Source organism: Zosterops lateralis, assembly GCF_965231275.1.
Source record: "Zosterops lateralis genome assembly, chromosome: 2".
In the NCBI taxonomy this organism is placed as follows: domain Eukaryota; kingdom Metazoa; phylum Chordata; class Aves; order Passeriformes; family Zosteropidae; genus Zosterops; species Zosterops lateralis.
In genome coordinates, this window is record NC_139763.1 from 63,950,178 (window position 1) to 63,969,852 (window position 19,675).

The 19,675-nt window shown below is 42.7% G+C and overlaps 2 protein-coding genes across 3 annotated transcripts; both read left to right on the forward strand.

Moving 5' to 3' along the window:
* The first annotated feature begins 1,085 nt into the window (after positions 1–1,085).
* On the forward strand, positions 1,086–7,524 carry TRIM13 (tripartite motif containing 13). 2 transcript variants are annotated; one of them, XM_083854940.1, is made up of 2 exons: positions 1,086–1,208; positions 6,284–7,524. In XM_083854940.1, the coding sequence occupies exon 2, from the start codon at positions 6,287–6,289 to the stop codon at positions 7,514–7,516; it is 1,230 nt and encodes a 409-aa protein (XP_083711066.1). In that variant the 5' UTR covers positions 1,086–1,208; positions 6,284–6,286; the 3' UTR covers positions 7,517–7,524. The 2 variants fall into 2 exon arrangements, with proteins under 2 accessions (XP_083711066.1, XP_083711065.1); XM_083854939.1 differs by lacking the exon at positions 1,086–1,208 and adding an exon at positions 1,379–1,453.
* Positions 7,525–9,102: 1,578 nt separating this feature from the next.
* On the forward strand, positions 9,103–12,416 carry KCNRG (potassium channel regulator). Its single transcript, XM_083854941.1, has 2 exons — positions 9,103–9,679; positions 11,517–12,416. The coding sequence occupies exons 1-2, from the start codon at positions 9,105–9,107 to the stop codon at positions 11,767–11,769; spliced, it is 828 nt and encodes a 275-aa protein (XP_083711067.1). The 5' UTR covers positions 9,103–9,104; the 3' UTR covers positions 11,770–12,416.
* The last annotated feature ends 7,259 nt before the right edge of the window (positions 12,417–19,675 follow it).

The window sequence follows — 19,675 nt, forward strand, 5'->3', positions numbered from 1 at the left end:
TAGGTGGCTGAGGGAAACTATACGGAATTACTTGTTGTTAATAGACACAAACAAGATGCTGGACAATTAAGAAGAAACAAGCAGGATGTTGAAATACATCTGAAGGCCTCGGTTGTTTTGTGCAGGAACTCTACCTCCTGGAGCTGTTCTTCAGTGGATAGTGGAAGAAATGCCTCAGTGTGTAGCCACTCTGAAAAGAATTTTCAAAAATGCTTGTCCTTGGTCAAACTGTTCCCATTGAATTCAGCTGAGCAGGCAGCCCAACTTGTGTGGGGCATTAAGGAGAGAGGGTGAGGAGTAACTGACTGCAGTGAATTGGGGAAGCATAACCTTGGCATGTTATTGCATGGCTTTTAAGATCCAGGTCCCTAAATAATCAGAAGAAATATGTCAGATGTGTGAGGTGGCTTTATTTGATAGAAATAGGGTCTGAATTGTGATGTTCCTTGTGTGGATAGTCCCGGACTGAAGTCTCCCCTGTGCTGATGAGTGATGTGATTGCACTTGGGTGAAGAGTAGGGGAGTGAAGGGATGCAGGAGGCAGAGTATGCACATTCGGGAACATCTTTTGATGTAGTATTTCACAAAGTCTAACTTGAAAATAAGTCTAGTATGACTTTAATGTGAGACCTGTTCTGTTGACTGAGAACTAACAAAACTGCGAAAGAGATACCCAAGACAAAGGTCCTCTGATATTTCAGAACTTCCAGACTCAGTTTCATAGTCCTGTAATTGGAATGTTTTTTCGAGTGGCCACGGGATCTCTTCTGCTCTGTTTCCCTGGGACTAGTCAGTGTTATTGTGGAAAACCTGCAGAGGTTTTACAGGCCACGTTAACTCTCCAGGAGATTCACCAGCTGGGTACGGAATAACTGGTGTGTTCAAGCAAATAAGAATGAGTCGCTATCCTTTTATGAAGCACATAAGGCGATCTGCCTCAAATTATTTTTTTTTTTTCTTTAATAAGCGCTTTCGGGAGGTGGCAGATGCCAGGAGGATTGTCACCCAGCAGCGCCCCTCCTCAGGCTGTGCACCGTGCGCTGTGAGCTGCGGGCTCAAGTGCAATTTCACAGAGTTAACAAACAACAGACACCCGTGTATATCTCGGCGGAGGCACAGGCTGCAGCCTCGCCCGCCGCCTCAGGCCAGCAGCATCCACCGCCGGGCCTCTATCCCGGAGCTCCGGAGCTCTCCTAAGCCGCTCCCAGGCAAGTGCAGCAAGGGAAGAGCCGCAGCAGCTCCTGCCCTGGGGCTGGCCCGGCGGCCGCGGGCCAAGGTGGGTGGGACGGCGGGGCAGCAGCTCGGGGCCGGTGGGGCCGGGGCCGGGGCCGGGCGGCGGGGCGGGAGCGGCGGACGCGGAAGGCGGCGGCGGCCGGGGCGGGAGCGGCGGCGAGCCCTGCGAGAGACTGAGGGGCCGGCGCTCCCCGGTCTCCCCGCGGCCCCGGCTGCCATGGTGAGTAGCGGGGCCCGGGGGCGGCAGGACGGGCGGGCGCGGCCGGGCGAGCGCAGGCCGCGGCTTTGTGAGGGGCGGCGGCAGCGCCCGGCCCGGGGGACGCCGCGGCCGCGGCCGGAGCCGCCGGTTCCGCTGGCAGCCGCCATCCCCCGAGAGCCCCGAGCGCTTCGCGGGGCCAGCAGGGCCTCCCCTGCCCCGGGCTGCCGTGCCCGGCGGAGCCTGTGACCCCCGGGAGGCCCGGCCGGGGCTGGTTACAGTGCCATGTTTAGGGGCGATTCCCGCTGGAATTGCAGAGGGGCGTTGTAAGGAGGAGCAGCGAGGGAACCCCTGCCAGGTCAAGGGACAGTGTTGGGGCAGCCCCTGTGCTCGACAGACCGTCCAGCCCTGGGGGTGAAACGCTGTCCCTGGGGCTGTGAATGCACTGAGCACAGATCGCTTATTTCTCCAGGGCTTCCTGCCTTTCTAGAGTCTGACCGGGTTGGATCTGCCTGGTGCTCCTGGAAAAACTTCTGGCCATGAAATACCAGGTTTAAGGCATGGGCAATTTAGCCAGGTCTTTTTGGCTGTCTGAATAGCAATCCTCCAGTGGCTGAAGGGGCTGCAGGGAAGCCAGAGAGGGACTCTTTATCAGGAACTATAGTGACAGGACCACAAGTACTGGGTACGAGCTGAATGAAGGGAAATTTTGTTTAGATATTGGGAAGAAATTCTTTACTGTGAGGGTAGTAACAATGGAACAGGTTGCCCAGGGAGGTTGTGGATGCCCCAATCCCAGCAGTGTTCAAGACCAGGTTAGGTAGGGCCTTGGGCAGCCTGGTCTAGTGCTCGGTGTCCTGCCCATGGCAGGGGGAGTTGGGACTAGATATTCTTCAGCCCTTTTCAACCCCTTACATTCTATAACCCTATGTTACCTACTGCTCATGGAAGTCAGTTGTTCCACATTAAAATGTATACAATGACCCTCCATTAGATTGCAGTTTCTCTCAGTGGAGTGAACAGGGTTAAGATCATTGCTGCTGGAAGGAGGATCTTCCATCTCCTTTCCCCTCTGTGTGGGACTCTTTTTAGGACTGATTCAACACACCAGTCTGGCAGAAGGCTGGTGAAATTGCTCATAGGGGTCCTGACACAGACCAGGGTCCTTGCCAAGGAAGGGAGATGAGACCTCTCCTGTCTAGCTCAACTGCTTGTTGAAATGTAGCTTGACTTGGTCAGTTCTCACTTAGAACAGCTACACACCATTGCAGGAAACTTGTAATTCAGGATTTACCTTTTTGTTTTGTTTGAAGCCTGGTGAAATTCTGGTTTTGCTTTCAGCATGCTGCTGGCCGATAAACCCAACCTCTGTCCTGAGGAGCATGCTAAATGAATTTCTCTCTGGAGTGTGGGAAAAAGCTACTGTGATTGGTTTTACTTTTATGGTTTGATGTTGTTTGCCATTCTTCTTTTTAATGATAAAACTCTGCAAGTTGCTATTTCTGATGGGTGACATCTGTTGGGTTTGTACCCAGAGGTGCTTTTGGTCTGTGTGCTACAAGTGGAGAATTCCAGGGCCACCCAAACATGGGTCAGAAGTTACACAGAGAAATTCCCAGTGGAAAAATTGAAATGTCGCTGTAGTTCATCTCACAAATACCAGGTTGCTAAGGAATGTTTCAATTCACAGATAATTTTCTGTCTGAAATTAATATTCTAAAGAAGACAGAAGTTAATCTGTCCAACCAGTCATACAAGTCTTCAGTATTTTTGGTTTGGCATTTCTGGTGTTGTAAGAGGGGGAGAAGTTTGGAGATGTGCCCATTTATTTTTTTAAATTCAGTGTTTTTAATGATGTTGTATAAAGATTTTGAAATTCAGTTGTATTTATAAAGCATAATTATGTAATTGGGTAAGTAGGGTTGAAATGCAGCAGGACAGTTTTAGTTGCATCATGAAGCCTTTTTGTGTAGGTTTTTTGTATTTTTAGGAATGTGTAAATCTTCAGTGTTTATCCTGCAATGTTGATGGAAAGTGTTAGAGTAAGCATTTTCTGCATTGGTTTGCAGTTCTTGCTGTCAGACATGCAAAGGTGCTTTTCCAGCTCCCTAACTGGGAAGTAAAAACCTCCCTGGTAAAGGAGATGGACCAGAGCAAATATTTTCTGCCCTGTGCATTTCCATTTACTAAGAGGTGGAAGACTGTCATTTTGGTTTTGTAGTTATTGTCCTCTTAACACATGAGCAGAACTGATCTTTGTGCTGCTGCTGTGGCTAAAAGCCTTGAGTACAAGGTGGAGAGAGAGGGCTGCTCACAAAAAGGAAGACTCAGGAGTGGAGGGACGAAATTATCATCTTCCTGTCATCCCATTATTTTTAGCACTAGGAGAAAAATGGAAGAAAAACCTTGCTTTGAGAGCATGAGAGGTGCTTCAGAACTACATTCTCCTCCCGGAAAATGATGTTTCTGAATGGGATCTGTGGGCTTCTGGGACACCCGTTAATTATTAGACCTTTTCTCTGGGACTTTGTCCCCAGTTACAGTGGTGGCTTGTTCTGACTTTAGTTCTGAGTAAAAAAGCTGGCAAATTTACCAAAGTCTCTTTCTTCCAGCAAGCACAGAGAACATGTGGAGGGGCACAAGCACATAAGCGTGGTTGCCGTGCTGCGGCAGGAGAGTTGGGATTGGGAGAGAGGGTCCCGCTGGGGCAGGGCAGGGCAGCGCTGTTGTGAGGCGGCTTCCCTTTCATTGCTGGGCTTGTGGGGCAGCCTGGGGGCTCACGGTCCGTGTGCCTGGGCAAGAGAAGGGTCAGCCCCGACACCCGCTAAAGGAGCCCCCGCACTCCACAGGCCCCACAGCCCCAGCCCCGCTCGTTCCCTCAAGGGCTCCGGGGCCGCACTGCGCCTGCGCCGGCAGCAGGAAATGGCGCCAAAAATGAGGGGCTGTGCCCCGGGGAAACTGTAAAAGGGAGGGAGCGGATCCTCCCGCGCTTTTGTTGGTCCCAGATCTGCACCATACACAGTGGCAGGACGATGAGGGATCTAAGGACTGCTAGTCTTTCCCCTTCACTTTCTCTATTTTCCGTCTTTACTCTCTCCTGTCTGGTTCTATCCCAGCAATCAGATTTTACCCCTTGCTCTGTGCCGGTTTGCTGGCAGAGTTGGGAGCACGGTAAAGTTCATTGTAGAAGTTAAGAGCTTGTTAGCCAACCTTCTACGACTAAATGGTGTGATAGCTGTTGGAGTTAAGGTGGCTGTATAACGAAGGGCAGGAGTTCCCTGGCACTGGGCTGCTGCCTTTGTTCAGCCCTGCGAGACTTTGTGCTGAGTTTCCGGGTTGTGACAGCCTCTCCTCCTCACTTGAAAAGCATGGGAGGTTTGCTTACTTCCCAAGAACGGCTTTTACTGTGAAGTCTTACTGGGACTATTGGTCCTTTTATGAAGGAAAGTCAGGACTGACCTCACCTTTTTTCCTGGTAGTGAATTTTGCTTTCCTTGAGTCAGTGGTATTGATTTTGTTGCTCTTCTTGTCCTGTGCAGCATGGATTTTCCCTTGCAGCTGTCTTCTTGGCTCCCACATTTTCCACTTCATATTTCTTTGAGGGGACAGAAACCTTAGAAATTACATCAAAACTAATTAAAAGCTCATTCACGTGCCTTGATGTCACAGCAGTACTTTAATGGACTTTTCTGTGATGTCTTTCAATTTATAAAAGGAATTTTATTACATATGTAATAAATGTAATAATATATGTTGTATAATATGGAAAGAATTTATGCAAGGGAAGCATCTTTCTAATTATAGCTCAAAACTAAGTGGTTGAGAGCTTTGGATGATGCAGACTGTCACCTGTTTTGGTCTTTATTAGCTATTTGTTTTCTTGGAGCATGCTGTAAGTTACAAGGTGTCTGCATCTGAAAACTTGGCTTTAGTTAGAGGCAAGGGGAGGGTAGTGCACTGGGTCCCTTCACTGAGACTTTACAGTAGGAAGGATTACATGATAAATATACTACCTGTTGGTTCTCTCCACAGAAGGAGATTACTGAGACATGAATGATGTGAGAATGGAATTGGAAATAGAGATTGCAGATGAGTAAAAACGTTTTAACAGTTTTGTTTCATGATGAATTATCAAGGATTATGGGCAGCTGTTATTCAGCAACTTGTGCTGAATAGCTCAATAGTAACACATTCAGTTGGTTATTTAAAAATATTGCAGGAGCAAGAGGAAAGCTAGTTCTTAAAGTGAGTGGTGACTCTCCTTTGGCCTTGCAAGTAGAGCAAAAAGGCACATAATGTATTCTGTAGCAGCAGAAATATTGCAGCTGGGCTTTTTTAGTCACTTTTAGTATTGCCTACAGTACTAGTGTGTGGGGTTTGAAACTGGAAGATTTGGATGAATGGAGCAAGTAGAAAGTAATCAAATCTTAGCAGGGTGTATTGGCTGTGTATTTTATGTGCAAATCCCATTTCTGTGAATTGCATCAGCAAGGAAAGAAGTAAGTCTTGTACTGTTATTATGAGTACATTAGTTATTTTCTTTCAGAATCCTTGCTGGGATTGGCAAATGTTCTTTTCCAGCATTTCTACTTGAGAATCCAAAAAAGTGGTTCTGCCTGAGCATTGCACCATTCTTGTGCCTGCCGTTTGCTGGCCAGGTACCACAGCCAAGGGGTATTGGCTGTGGAAAGCCAGCTGAGGCTCTGGCTTAAAGATACTGGAGGAAAAGAATACATCCTTTTCTCACTGAGACGTATCTCAAATGGAGATTGGTTTTTGTGTGGTCTCCTTGAGGGAGAAATACAAAGATACAAAATACAAAAAAGAAGTTACCATCTTTTTCCTCTTTCCTAGGATATGATGGAGCTCCTAGAGGAAGATCTCACCTGTCCCATTTGCTGTAGCCTGTTTGATGATCCTCGTGTCCTGCCCTGTTCACACAATTTCTGCAGAAAGTGTCTGGAAGGGATTCTTGAGGGAAATGTGCGGAACGTGCTTTGGAGGCCATCCCCTTTCAAGTGCCCCACATGCAGGAAGGAGACTCCTGTCACTGGAGTCAACAGCTTGCAGGTCAACTATTCCTTGAAAGGTATCGTGGAGAAGTACAACAAAATCAAAGTAACTCCAAAAATGCCTGTGTGCAAAGTGCACAGCGGACAACCCCTTAACATTTTTTGCCGGACAGACATGCAGCTGATATGTGGGGTTTGCGCCACACGTGGTGACCACACAAAGCATGTTTTCTGTTCCATTGAAGAAGCTTATTCCCAGGAGAAGAGGGCTTTTGAAACCTTGTTTCAGGGTTTTGAAACTTGGCGTTGTGGAGATGCCCTCTCGCGGCTGGATACCTTAGAGACCAGTAAGAGGAAAGCTCTGCAGATGCTGACAAAAGATTCTGACAAAGTGAAGGAGTTCTTTGAGAAGCTGCAGCACACGCTGGAGCAGAAGCGAAATGAGATTCTGTCTGACTTTGAGACCATGAAGCTTGCAGTGATGCAAGCCTACGATCCGGAAATCAATAAACTGAACACGATTCTGCAAGAGCAGCGGATGGCTTTTAACATTGCAGAGGCCTTCAAAGATGTATCTGAACCCATTATATTTCTGCAACAGATGCAGGAGTTCAGGGAAAAAATCAAGGTGCTCAAAGAAACCCCTTTACCTTGTTCCACTGTGGACATCAGTCCTACAATGAAGAGCTTTGATACCAGCCAGTGGAATGGAATAAAACTTGTTGATGTGGACAAACTTTCCTTGCCTCAGGAAAGCAACACTTTTAAATTCAAGATTCCCTCAGTCTTTTCGCGCAGATTTATAGTGAACTCTCTTATTTTCTTGCTCATTCTTGCTGTCACCAGAATGTCCTTTGTGGAGTCAGTCATTGACAATCTCCAGTGCTGGAAATCTCAGTTCCTTACAATTTGCTTGTCCTATTTGGCAGATACCGTGGAGATAGCAGATCATGCAGTCTTTTACTGGGAGCAGATGACAGATGGAGCTTCACTTTTAAGAGAAAAGTGTAAAAACTATACGTTGGTTGTACTGGATAATGTTGCACAGTTTGTGTGCAAATATAAACTGTTGTGAGGTGTCTGCTAGAATATAAGAACTAAGAGAGATCTGGGGAAGAAAACATGGAACTTCTTAAATTAATTGGTCTCTTCAGACTTCCAAGTGAAAACATTCAAAGATTCAAAATTATTCCAAAACATTCATAATGTTCACATAGTTTGAGCACTGCTACACCAGAAAGTGAAATGGAGCTTTGAAATACACTTTGTGGATTCTTCTTTCAGTGGTGATTATGGGAATATTATTCACCATAAATCATTATTCTTACCAAAATATAAGGCCAAACTGTATCTTTAGTTTGATGTTAATGTAATTGTAGAATAAGATAAAAGATTGTAGTTTAAAAAAATTCTGACTGGGGAGATTGTTTGGAAAGAGGAAGAAGAGTTGTGATTGAGGTGGGCACTGTGCTGACCGGTTTGCTGAGGACTGCCTTTCCACTGCAAAATGCAGTGTGCATCATTCACCTTCTGGAACCAGCTTCTATCTGATGATGTTACTTCTCTCTGAAATAGTTACATGTTTTGGTTTGGTTTTGTAGTGTGGGTTTTATTTGTATAACCAAATGTTGTAATTACCCTGTGCATTCAGATTATATATTCTATACAAAAATGTATCTTCAGGGCAAGCATAAATTCTAGAGGTAATGATAAGCACAGGCTGCAAGATGGTACTTTGCAGATAGTTCATACTTTGCAGTTTACTTTTCTAACATCAAATTGTTGGGGAGCTGGACTGTTTTGTCCATGTTTCTCTGAAGTCACACTTTCTTAAAAACTGGCCTTAATATGAAGAATTTAATGCAGTGAGAGGCATGCAGGGGTCTGCTACAGGAAGGCAGCCTGGGCTCCAGCCCTGCAGAGGTGACAGGTACAAGAGCTGCTCTCCTGTCCCTCTCTGCCCCTCCAGATTGCAATTCCAAAAGCCAGGAAAAATGATTGGATGATTCCTGGAACAGGTTATGTGATGCAGCAGGTGTATGGATGTTGGTGGTTGAAGAACCTTGTATAGGTTTTCCTGCTGTTACTTTATTTTTGTGTATCTCATTTCAGGAGCTAATTGAATTTTCTGGTTGTGTGGACTTGGCCTTAGATAACAGTGATTTAAAAGGAACCTTAAGCTTGAGTTCTCTGAAGTGCCCTTCTTTCAGAGCATATGGTACTTGCCTGAAGCACATCTAACCTCTTTTTGCAGTGGTCCTGTGAACAGCAGTGTATGGAATGAAAAAGTTGAACTGACATTTCTTGAAAACAAACATAACGTGTGCCATACTTTGGGAGTATTCATTGGCCCCTCTCAAGGTTTCATAAGTTGTGACAGTCAATTCACTATATTCTGCTAGTCCTTGCAAGCTGTTCATTTCGAAAATAAAACACGAAATTCCAAGAATCAAAGTTTCCAAGCAACCAAACCCAGCAAACAAAACTATTGTACATGATATTTACATCTTTGTTGCCTGGGAATCCTGTTGCTGCTCCACACCTCACTCCAAACACTTGCTTAAAGCACGCAATGGTTCTTGCAGATGCCTTGTAGTTCAGGAAAGATCAAGTCCCAGACATGTAGATGAGAGAGCTGTGATTCCTGAGTGGCTGAGGTAGCCATGAGTAGTCGAGAGGTGATTGTTCTGAATGTGGGAGGTGTGAGATTTGTAACCCGGGTTTCCACCTTGCAGCAGTTCCCTGAGTCCAGGCTGGCACGGATGGTGCATGACAATGACCGGGAATTTAAACTGGAGAATGGAGAGTTTTTTGTGGACAGAGATGGAGCTTTGTTTAGTTACATCATGGACTTCTTGAGGACTCTCCAGGTGTCCTTGCCAACTGATTTCTCAGACTATCAGAGGCTGCAGAGAGAAGCAGAATTCTATGGACTCTGCCCCCTGGCCGACCTCCTGAGCCAAGAACATTTGCTGAAGCCGAGGCTGGAGATCTTGGAAGTGCGTTTTTCTCTCCAAGAAATGCAGACTTTTTTCCGGATCTTTGGTTCCTGCAGTACCACCATTGAGGCACTAGCTGGGCAGATCACTGTGTTTACAGGGCAGCAATCAGGACAGGGCTGGAACAGCCCTTTTCCTTCTCAGAAACCACTTGTTCCACTTCCTTTGGAAAGACCCTCTCATCACGATCTGGTTTTTCTGTGTGGTACTGAGTATTCTGGTGACCAGTTCATGGCCAGGTACTGTTCCTAGAGTGACTTCTCATTATGGATATGTCTTTGTGACTTACAGTTCATGAAGTGCATGCTACGTGGTAGCAAAGCTCATTTTAAAGAAATTGAAAGAAAAGAATTATGTTCCTTTTTTCTGTTCAATGTTATGCTTTTTCTAGTTCCGAAACACCCAGTTTAATTTGTTACACTGATTTGCCTGTTTTTCAGCTTTCTAAAATATTGTTCTTGATGTTTGTTTATGAGCTCACTTGGGTTTTTCTCTCTCTCTGCCATTTCCTCCTCACTGACTTTAGAATTTCACAGTATCACCTTCTAGAGAACATGAAAAACACAGTAAAATGAAGCAAAAGAAACAAAGTAAAGAAGTACTGGGGGGAAGCCTAAAATCTCCACTAACTTGTGGTGAAAAAGGCTTTCATATGGAAAACAGGGAACAGAATGGCAAGAAGGGTTGAAAACTCCAGTGGAACTGAGACAGCATTTTGGGGACTGCAAAGCTTTTGTAGAGCTTTTTATTAGGGGGAGGGAGAAGAGACAGATTATTAACTATATGTTTCACAGTGGGTTTTCTTTGAATTCAGAGCCAGGTCCTGTTTTTATTAAGATAACCGTGTATCAGTAATTTTTGTGATAGCAGTATCATATTCTAATGACTATTTAGATTTTTTAAACTATCTTTAGCTGGATGTCTCTATTGTATGGAGACATGTTCTTACTGTATAAGAAAATGTTAAACTAATTTGTCCTCTGTGGCTGTTAGAACATCTGGAATTTTATGGAAATTTCATTGAAATATTTCCAAAAGGGTTATTCTCTTTGAATATATGAACCAACACAGCAGTCTTTTGATTATTTTTTTAAGAAAATAAAGTTTATCTTTCTTCCAGCTTTCTTTGGCTAAGAAAGTAGAATAAAAACTACTTGCATTTGTGAAGCAATATATATGTTTGTGTGCCAAACCTTAAATTTGTAACATATTACTAATTTTAATGGACGAGCAATTGGTTGAGGTTATGGCAACTTAAGTAGTGGGGAAAATATTTCTGATTTTTTCATTTATTTCTTTAGACTTGGTAAAAATTTCCCTCTTCAGATCAATAAAAAAGCTTATCTTGAGTAATGAAACAAGTCAAATTTGATTATGTTGCCTTTCTAAATTTGTCTCCTTAATCTTTGTGGTGACATGGACTTTTTTTGCCTTTCTTGTGCTTTCCATGAATGTTTGGTGTACTTGCCTGTGAACTGTGGAACAGTTTCACCCGTCAGTTTATATATTTTGTAATAGTATTTTTACCTGACTTCTGCTCCTCAGAATGTCTAGATAGATTGTTACACTGTACCTTATATCAAATTAAATAATTTGAGGCCATGTGAAAATGATTTTCGTATTTGTTACCACATGACCTGCTGTACAAGGTAACTTTGCAATAAATGTCACTGTTTGTAGAGAGAGATCCTGTACGTTGGAGAGTGATGCTTTTGGGGTGAATGTGACTCTGCTGTCCATCATTTACCTGAAAAACTGTTGCAGCATTGCAGAGCTTGCTGCTCCCTTCTCCTCCATTAAGTGAGACAAGATGGGGATTGTCACAGATATTTCTTAAGAAAGTAAGTTTTGTGGCGGGGGAGGGTGTGAAAGAGAAGCTCTTCTTCCCCAGCACATAACTCGATGAACTGAGAATTACTCATAATGAAGGAAAGAGTCCAGTTGTCCTTAAAAGAGGAAAAAAATATCCGGAGTGTTGGTTGCTGTAAACACTGTGTGGCTGTGCTGATTTATGCTGTCAAGAAGTAGTTAAAGTGTGTTGTAACTGCTTTTTTTTTTTCCTTTTCCTGATTTTAGGTATGTTTCCATAAAGCCTGATAATAGAAAGCTGATTAATGGTACTAATGTGCTAGGCCTGCTGTTTGACACTTTACTCAAAGATGGATTTCACCTCATAAGCACCAGGACAGTTGCCAGTGAAGAGAAGGTTGAATGCTACACTTTTGAAAGGATGAAGAGGGCAGCAGGCCTTGCCATCATGGTGAACCAAACCCCAGGGAGCTCTGGGGTAGCACAGGCAAGGAGAAGCCAAGTGCAGAAAAGGAAATAAAGGCTTTTCCTTCCATCTTTTGAATGTAGAGGAGGGATGTGTCAGCACTGGTGGCCTTTTTTTTGTTTTGTTTTGGCTTGTTTGAAGCTGCAGCTATTGACGGAAGTAACAAACATTTTTTTTCAAGTATTTAGGGGAAAAATGCTTTCTTGCCTTTTACTGCTCCACCCTCTTTAAGTAAAAGAAGCCCAAATTCAATACTGGGTTTGTGGACCAGATTTCAGCATTTCCAAGAGTTGTTTTTGTTTTTTCTCTGTGGCTAAAATTTACATGAGGACTTCCAAAGCATCAGCCATCCCTTCTAGAAAATATTTTTTATGTTCTGTGCTAATCTGCAAGTAGATTTTAAAAACATGGTAATACATGAAGAAATAACATCTTTATGCAACTGTCATCCCAAGAGTCTGGAGAAGTGGCTGGAGGAGGAATGCAAATCCCAACCATTGATTAGTGCTTCCACTCACTGACTCTCTTGCAGTTGGCTGAGAGCAGTGTAAGGAGAACATCCCGAGGTGTGCTGCTGTGTGGCTTTGTAAAAGCCATTGCTGAGGTCTGTGAAATAATGTATGACTATCTGTTGTGGAACACTCCTCTGTCCTCCCACTCTGGTGGCATTATGATGCTCTTTGCTTCTGAGAATTAAATAATAAATTATCTTTGTGAAGGTCAGTTAATTTTACTGCTTTCACCATAAAAAGGATGAAAATGTGAAAAAGAGCCCTTCAGATGAAAGAGATTGTACAGTTTCAAACAAAATAGTGCAAAGGATTTTTTAGCACTTGTTAAGTACAACACAGTTGGAATGCTTAGCAGAAGTGGCTTTAAGAGCCTTGGGAATGTTAGTCCTGTACAAAGCTTTGCAAAGATGCCAAAATTAGCTCAGGTACTGAGAGAGGTAAGTTAACGAAGCTTTATAAATTAAGAATCTTTTGTCCTTCCATCAAGGCAGGGAAAGAAGATAGCAATAACTTCAGGAATTCATTAGTTGCATCTCAATTTTGTTGCTGGTAAAGCACAATCTTCCCAAGGCTTTGAACAGTCCAAGAGAACCACTTTGAGCTTTCTTGACTGATCAGTTAGATCTGGCTTTTCATAAGTTTTAAAATGTGAATGTGTTACTTTATTTGCAGCACTTGATAATGGGGGTGGGACTCAGCCATCTATTTCTTGCCCTGAGGAGTTTCAATGAAATTATCTTCCCAGACTGGTGGTGCCACTATCAGACACCTCTTTTCTTTGGCTACTTCTCGGGCATTTCAGCTTCAGCCATGTTCAGAAGCTCAGCAGAAACAGTGAGGTCCTCTTAGCTTGTTCTAGAGCTGTTTGGGTTTCAAATGTGATTATGGGACTACATCTCCTAAGCTGCTTACAGGTTATGTAATGTAATAAATGGGAATGTAAGAGTGAATGCTTTCACTTCAAATGGCAATTTTTTTGGTCAATAATGTCAATATGTTCATAATTGTCTTGAAGTAAGATATTTGTTATATTGAGAACCATCATTCACTGAACAACCTCCCCACAGATGTGGTGGAGTCTCCATTGTTAGAAGTTTTGAAGAGGATGCTAAATGATTTCATGGTAGCTCTGTTTCACATGAAAGACTGGGCCAGATGATCTTTTGAGTTCCCTTCCAGCCTGGCCTGTTCCTTGATTCTGTGGAGACCTTCTGTGAAGGTCTGTGCTAAAAAGCCTATCATGGTGGGCTTTAAGGTCAGACCACTGTTGGGTGACAGAGCAGACAAGCTGTGTGGGATGACTGTCCCCACAAGTTGCTGTGCTGCAGACAAAACTCCTTGTTTGGAAACTAATGTTGATTATTGGGTGAGTCATTGACTGTGGATATTGTAGGTGGAGGGACTACCCAATAATAATGTGAAGCATGAGACAAAACAAACAAGCAAACAACTTCTTACAGGGAAAGTTAAAAAACTAGACTTGAGGCTGTATTTTGACATTTTGCCCTAAATGATCACCAATAGCAGTGATGTAAGGTGAGCCAAGTTTCAGAACCCCTCATAGTAACAATTACACTGTTTTGTTTCAGGTACCACAAAAGTAGGGACTTTGTTTTCCTTGCTGCAGCAGCCACTTTGAAAATTGAGGTTTAGATTCCAGGTTTTTTTTTGGTGTTAAAGAAAAGACAAAATACTTCTGTTTTTAAAGAGCCCCAAAGTTTTTACCTGTGCCATTATCCATGTTCCATGTCTTTGGAAAAATTAATGTTTGATACAACCATTTCAGTCGTACTTTATGATGGACTGAGCACTTTCAGGTTCCTCTCATGGGTTTAATCTTTATTTAGCACCAGCATTATTCTATTAATACAATATTTGGCTCTGGAAAATATACCAGTGCAAGTTGCTGTCATGTAAAGAGCCATATGTGCTTTAACTTGCCCTTGGGTAACAGTGTGTTGTGACTCTGCTTCTTTTGGAAGCAAAGCACATGACTATCAACAAGCTTGGGTTCCCAGAGTTCTAGCATTTATTCTTACTTAGCTCTGAACTGAGAAATGTCACCTTCTGTCATTTTGTGTTCCTGCAGAGAACATGACTAGGCTCTTTCTTACACAATGCTTTCACTTTGTTGTTTTTTTGCTTGTTTGTTTTTTAACTGGTAGTTCCTTAAATAAGTTTGACAGCATGTGTGTGAACAACCTGATAGAAATCTGTTGAAAGTGTCTGTCTGATACCAGTAGGATACCCATGACTTTAATGGAAGATTGATTGAATAAATTAATTGAAGCTGGTTCTTCAAGGAAAGCACCTGACTGGATTTCTTTATACAGAAAAAGGAAGCAGTGATGGTAGAGCTACAGGTGTTGTGTAGCTTCAAGCTAAAACTAAATAGCAGTAATCATGGAGGAACGGGAAATTATGTTCATTTACAAACTAATATAAAAATAGCACTGATTTACTAGGAGGATCTTCAGCTGGCCTCCACTTTGTGAGGTTATTTATGCTACTGTAAAGTGTTGCTGAGCCAGGATGGCAGTTTTTCTGTTTCCTTTGAAGTGGTATGCAATGTAACCTGCAGGCACCAAGGCAGGAGTTTAGAATAGTGGCCAATGTTTTTTCTGCACCTTCCCCTCTGAAGCCCCAAACAAGCAGGGATGCAGCAGAGAGCAGACTGTGTGGTGTGTGCTCAGCAGAGTTGTTCACACAGAAGGGAACAGCTGTAGAAGTGAATTTGACTGATAGGAACTACAAGTCCGAGTGATTTTAAAAGCTGCTTTATGTCGTCAAAACCACATTATGTGCTAAACCAAGTACTTGCACCCAAACCTTGGCAGGCAATTCAACTCCGGTATCTCACAACACCATCTCTGCTAGACTAGCAGTGTGTTGTGAGATGGTGACTTGGTTGTGCTTTTACTTGTGACAGAAGCAGAAACTCCTCACATCTAGCTCTATTTTTGATTAAATGGGAATGGATTTTGAGACATTTTGACTTATTTTCCAATAAAGTAATTTGTTACCCTGAAATAATCTACTTCTTCAAGTCATTGCCAAGTTTCTTAAGAGAATTATTTTTTTCCTGCGAAGATGCAAAACTTGGTGATTTCAGTAAACTTCACTGCTGTATTTGCCTTTTTAATCTTCCCTGGATTCAGCAGAAATGTGGAAACTTCTAATGCCTGTGATGCTAGAAAGGGGCTGCCACAATGCTGGGGCAGCCCACTCACTCACTCACTCACTCACTCACTCACTCACTCACTCACTCACTCACTCACTCACTCACTCACAGTGAGCTCTCTGTGCTTTGTAACAGGCAAGCAGACAGAGCCCTAGGGGAAAAAAAAACTGGATGGTGAGGCAGCACCTCATCCTGTCCCCACTCATGGGGACTGCAGTGTTACATGGCAGAAGATCATCCAAAATGAGGTGCTGGCTTGTGGGGTTTGCAAAAGGCAGACGATTCAGAAAAGTAATGCCTCATTTGCTGTACACTTTCTCATTTTAATCACTTTTCTCTCCTTTATAGCTCGGTTTCATCCTGTGTTTCTATATTCAAGGGCTTTCCCAGTACAGTCTTGTGGTGCCTGTTGGATGTCCCAACGGGATAGAGGTACCACACACTTTTTCCATTCCCATTCCTGCACCATGTTGACATCCTTTTCTAGTGATTGGTGGGTGACACTTTTTGTGCTTTTAAGTAACTTTTTGTCTGCTTCTTCACACACTGGGAAGTCTCTCTTTTGTCATTCTTATCCCTTTCAGGGACATGTCATTTATTTACCACTTGAATTGTTCAGTATCCTGCTGATACCAGGAAGGACTATTGTGAAATACCTTCTTGTTCTTTGGGTATTGATTTCACTGACACTTCATGAGGGTTTTTGCACTTCTTTGGGAAGTGCAGTCATTGCATTGTTATAGGTTCTGCAGTCAGCACTCACGTGATTGTATAAACGATTAAGAATAGATGTTTAAATAAAGCTCTAGAAATTGATACAATAGACTAAGATACTGTTTAGACTAAGACTGATCTCTTTGCACTGGCCATAGTACTGGGAAGTTTCCCCCTTTACTAAGTAATTCCAAACAATTTTTCATTTCCTAATTGGATCCTCTCTACAATGCTGTATATGAGGAATTAACAGCCATAGGGCAAAACAATGATGCTGGAGTAATTGCATCATGCTCAGGGATAGTATCTTCTGTTAACTTTGGAGCCTGGTGAACTCTTCCCAGTTTCTACCTATTTTGGTTGGTTTCCAGCTTTCCAATGCTCAAACATAACTCCCTTAATCTGACCTAAGCAAGGGTGATGTGCTTTTGTCAGTCTCTTGAGTGGCTAAGTCTCAGGTACATCCAACACAACCTGGGTGATATTTTGTTTTGATCCACAGCTGAATTCAGTACCAGAAAGCCACCAGAGTGGATCAAAAGTCCTGTTTGAGTTCACAACGAAGCATTCATAACTTTGAATACTTTTTTTTTAATTGTTCCTAGATTGCTGGAAAGTGTTACTAAATATTCATTGAGAAACAAGCTGGGAATTATCCAAGAAGAGGAGGGAGGCTCATTGCCTCTTACTCCTTCCCTCTGATTTGTGCTGAACCATTGCCAGGCTTTGACTTTACAAGGTTTATTTTTATCGATTTTCAACAATAAACAGTGGGAGTATCTTCAATAAAAGATTTACAGTGCATCATGAAGAAATACAACTCCCTACGAAATATTATATTGATCTATTCCCAAATGCTACTGAAACAGCCTATAAAACCCCAAATGAAGTCCAGTGATGGAGAACTTCCTCTCTCTAGTGACAGATGCATATGACTGTTATGTATTCAGAAGACAATAAAAGGGAAGGGAGTGACTCTGCTGCTTTGACCATATCTTCAACAGCCCAGTTAAATCTGTCAGCTCAATGTAATCCACATAAATAATGAATTTGGGAACCAAGGGAACTGCTAGTGTGTCTGAAGATTCCCATTCTTTGAAGCTGCCTCTCCTGCTGCAGTCAGACCATAATTAGTCACAGAAGGCCTTGTTGTAACTAGTAAATGGATGGACCAACAATGATTTGAATATTCTGGTTCTGGTTGGAGATATGCCTAGAGCCCTGAATATTCTCAAATGAGTGGGTAAGATGTAAATCACTAGTCATCATATAAAATGCAAATAGATCTGACTTCTATTAAAAAAAAGATTTTTAGACCATCATGTAGTTTCTGCTGAAACAACTTCCTGAAGTGTGATCTGATGTGTAAATTTTTCCAAGAATCCTTCCTCCTTTTCTACTGTTTTCATTCTAATGCAATGGTTCAATAATTGGTGTCTTCTCTCTGGTTAGCAGGATGATGAATGTAGCCCTAAAGGCTGGAAACAGTAATGTGTACAAGTCTGCTGTAGAAAATTAATTTACGGCTTTGCTTTCTAAGCAAGTTACAGTTAGAGCAGTCAGCTTAGTGCTTGCTGAAACTGCGAAGGATTAAACATTGCAACATTGTTCCATCCTGATTCTCCACTCGAAAAAAAAAAAAGGCAATAGATTGGAAACATCAAGTCTGGGGTTTTACTAGTACTTTGGAGTAAGGAACTGAGTTTTCTTTGACTTTTAAAGGCAGTTTGTAGCTTTCATTGAAGGCCTTCTGAAAAGGCTGGTTTATGTTTTTGGTTTTTGTTCCCCAGTGATATCTAAACTGAGTAATAAAGTAATTGCTGACATACTGGTTTATTTACAATGTAGTATTCAACAATAAACAGAAGGCATGCTGATCCTTCCATCCTTTAATCTTTGTGTTTTTACTATGTCTTCAGCCTGCTCCTCAGCCAGGTCCTGGTGGAACAGAGGAAGGGACTACGTGGTAAGGGCAGGCAGAGATCAGAGAAGGCGGCAAACTCACTTCTTTCCCATTACCCAGAGGAAGTAAAGGAATAAAACTAGGCTGGAAAGAGTCATGGCCTTTGTGAGCCCAGAGACACAATTTACTGTACTGAGGAGAGGACAGAGCTGCCAGAAATGTCAATGCCACTGGACAAAGAAAAGCAGATCTCACAGGGGTGAACAAATGGGTGGGTAATAGCTGCTGTACAAACCTGGAAATGGCACAGAATAACATGGACAAAGAACTTAAATGTTCATGAGACTATAGGGATGTTTTATTTTTTTCCAATGTGTTAGGTTAATGCATTATAGAATATCTTCCAGTAATAGTTCACATACCTGAAGAAGAAAATTTTTCTTTAGGAGGTAATTTCTGCATACATGTTGTGAAGTGAAACAGTGCAGGATCCAGACATCAGATGGATTTGACTATGTTGATACCTCACATTTAGAAACAGAAGCTAAGCTGGATATGTCCTGTTGGTAGCCTTTGTTTCAATGCCAGTTGCATTATGGTGAGCACTAACCCTGTTGATAAGTTCCTAATTTTCCATAAATGGGAAAGGTATCTCCTGGAACAGACTGGTTTACCTTTTGTTTTCTCCATTTCCAATTCTATCCTTAACCCATATAATATTAATTTGCTACCTATAGTTGTTCAAAACATTATCTTCTCAAGATGGCTCAGTAAACCATGGATCCCCAGAATACATTAATAGCTTAAATATGGCCATGTCAAGAATGTAAATGAAAAATTTATCTGCATGGCCCCTGATGTAACAGAAGTTTCTTCCATCATTGGTTAGGCTAAAACTGCTTTCTGCTCCTATTTTATAAGATTTCTTTGACAATTGAAGTGTAATAGTGCAATCTAGACTTCACTGGTATCCATATACAGTCTCAAAATCTCTACAAATACATGTTGGAAAAATGATGGTCAAATGATCATATTTTTTCAAGATTCATCTTTTGGAGACTCCCTGCTGGAAATGCCCAAGCAAGCACAGGAACACTTAAGCAATTCCTTTGTTGGCTATAGTTTGCCCTCATAAGCTGTGCTGTAACAGTGTCTTGTGCTAAGCTATTGAAAGTCTTGCCCCTAGAATCACAGAAGGGTTTGGGTTGGAAGGAACATTAAAGACTATCTGGTTCCAGCCCCTCTGCTGTGGGCAGGAATGCCATTCACTAGACCAGGTTGCTTCAAGCTCCATTCAACCTGCTCTTGAACAATTCCAGGCTTCCACAGCTTCTCTGGGCAACCTGTGCCAGTGCCTCACCACCCTCTGACCCATGATCTCAATGAGCTTCTGAGATAGGCTCTGAGATTGAATAGAAAAGCTGAATGTTATGTGAAGTCACAGAAGGCTAATGGAACATCAGACTGCTATGGTTTGGATCATCTCTTCTGTGGAGAGATCTATGCTGACTGCTTGTCTACCCTGAGGACCAAGACAAAACCAAGAATGAAGGATGTAATGACAGTTCTTGGATCACTTACAGAGTGTTCAGGACACACATGCATATGTGGGTTTTTGTTCTTCTGAAAGAGGCAGTGACAAGCACACAG

What these genes read in the sequence shown, in the direction of transcription:
- KCNRG (XM_083854941.1), top strand. Translation starts at nt 9,105, where the DNA reads ATGAGTAGTCGAGAGGTGATTGTTCTGAATGTGGGAGGTGTGAGATTT. An exon ending in GGTGACCAGTTCATGGCCAG is followed by an intron (nt 9,680 to 11,516) that starts GTACTGTTCCTA and finishes TCCTGATTTTAG; the next exon opens with GTATGTTTCCATAAAGCCTG.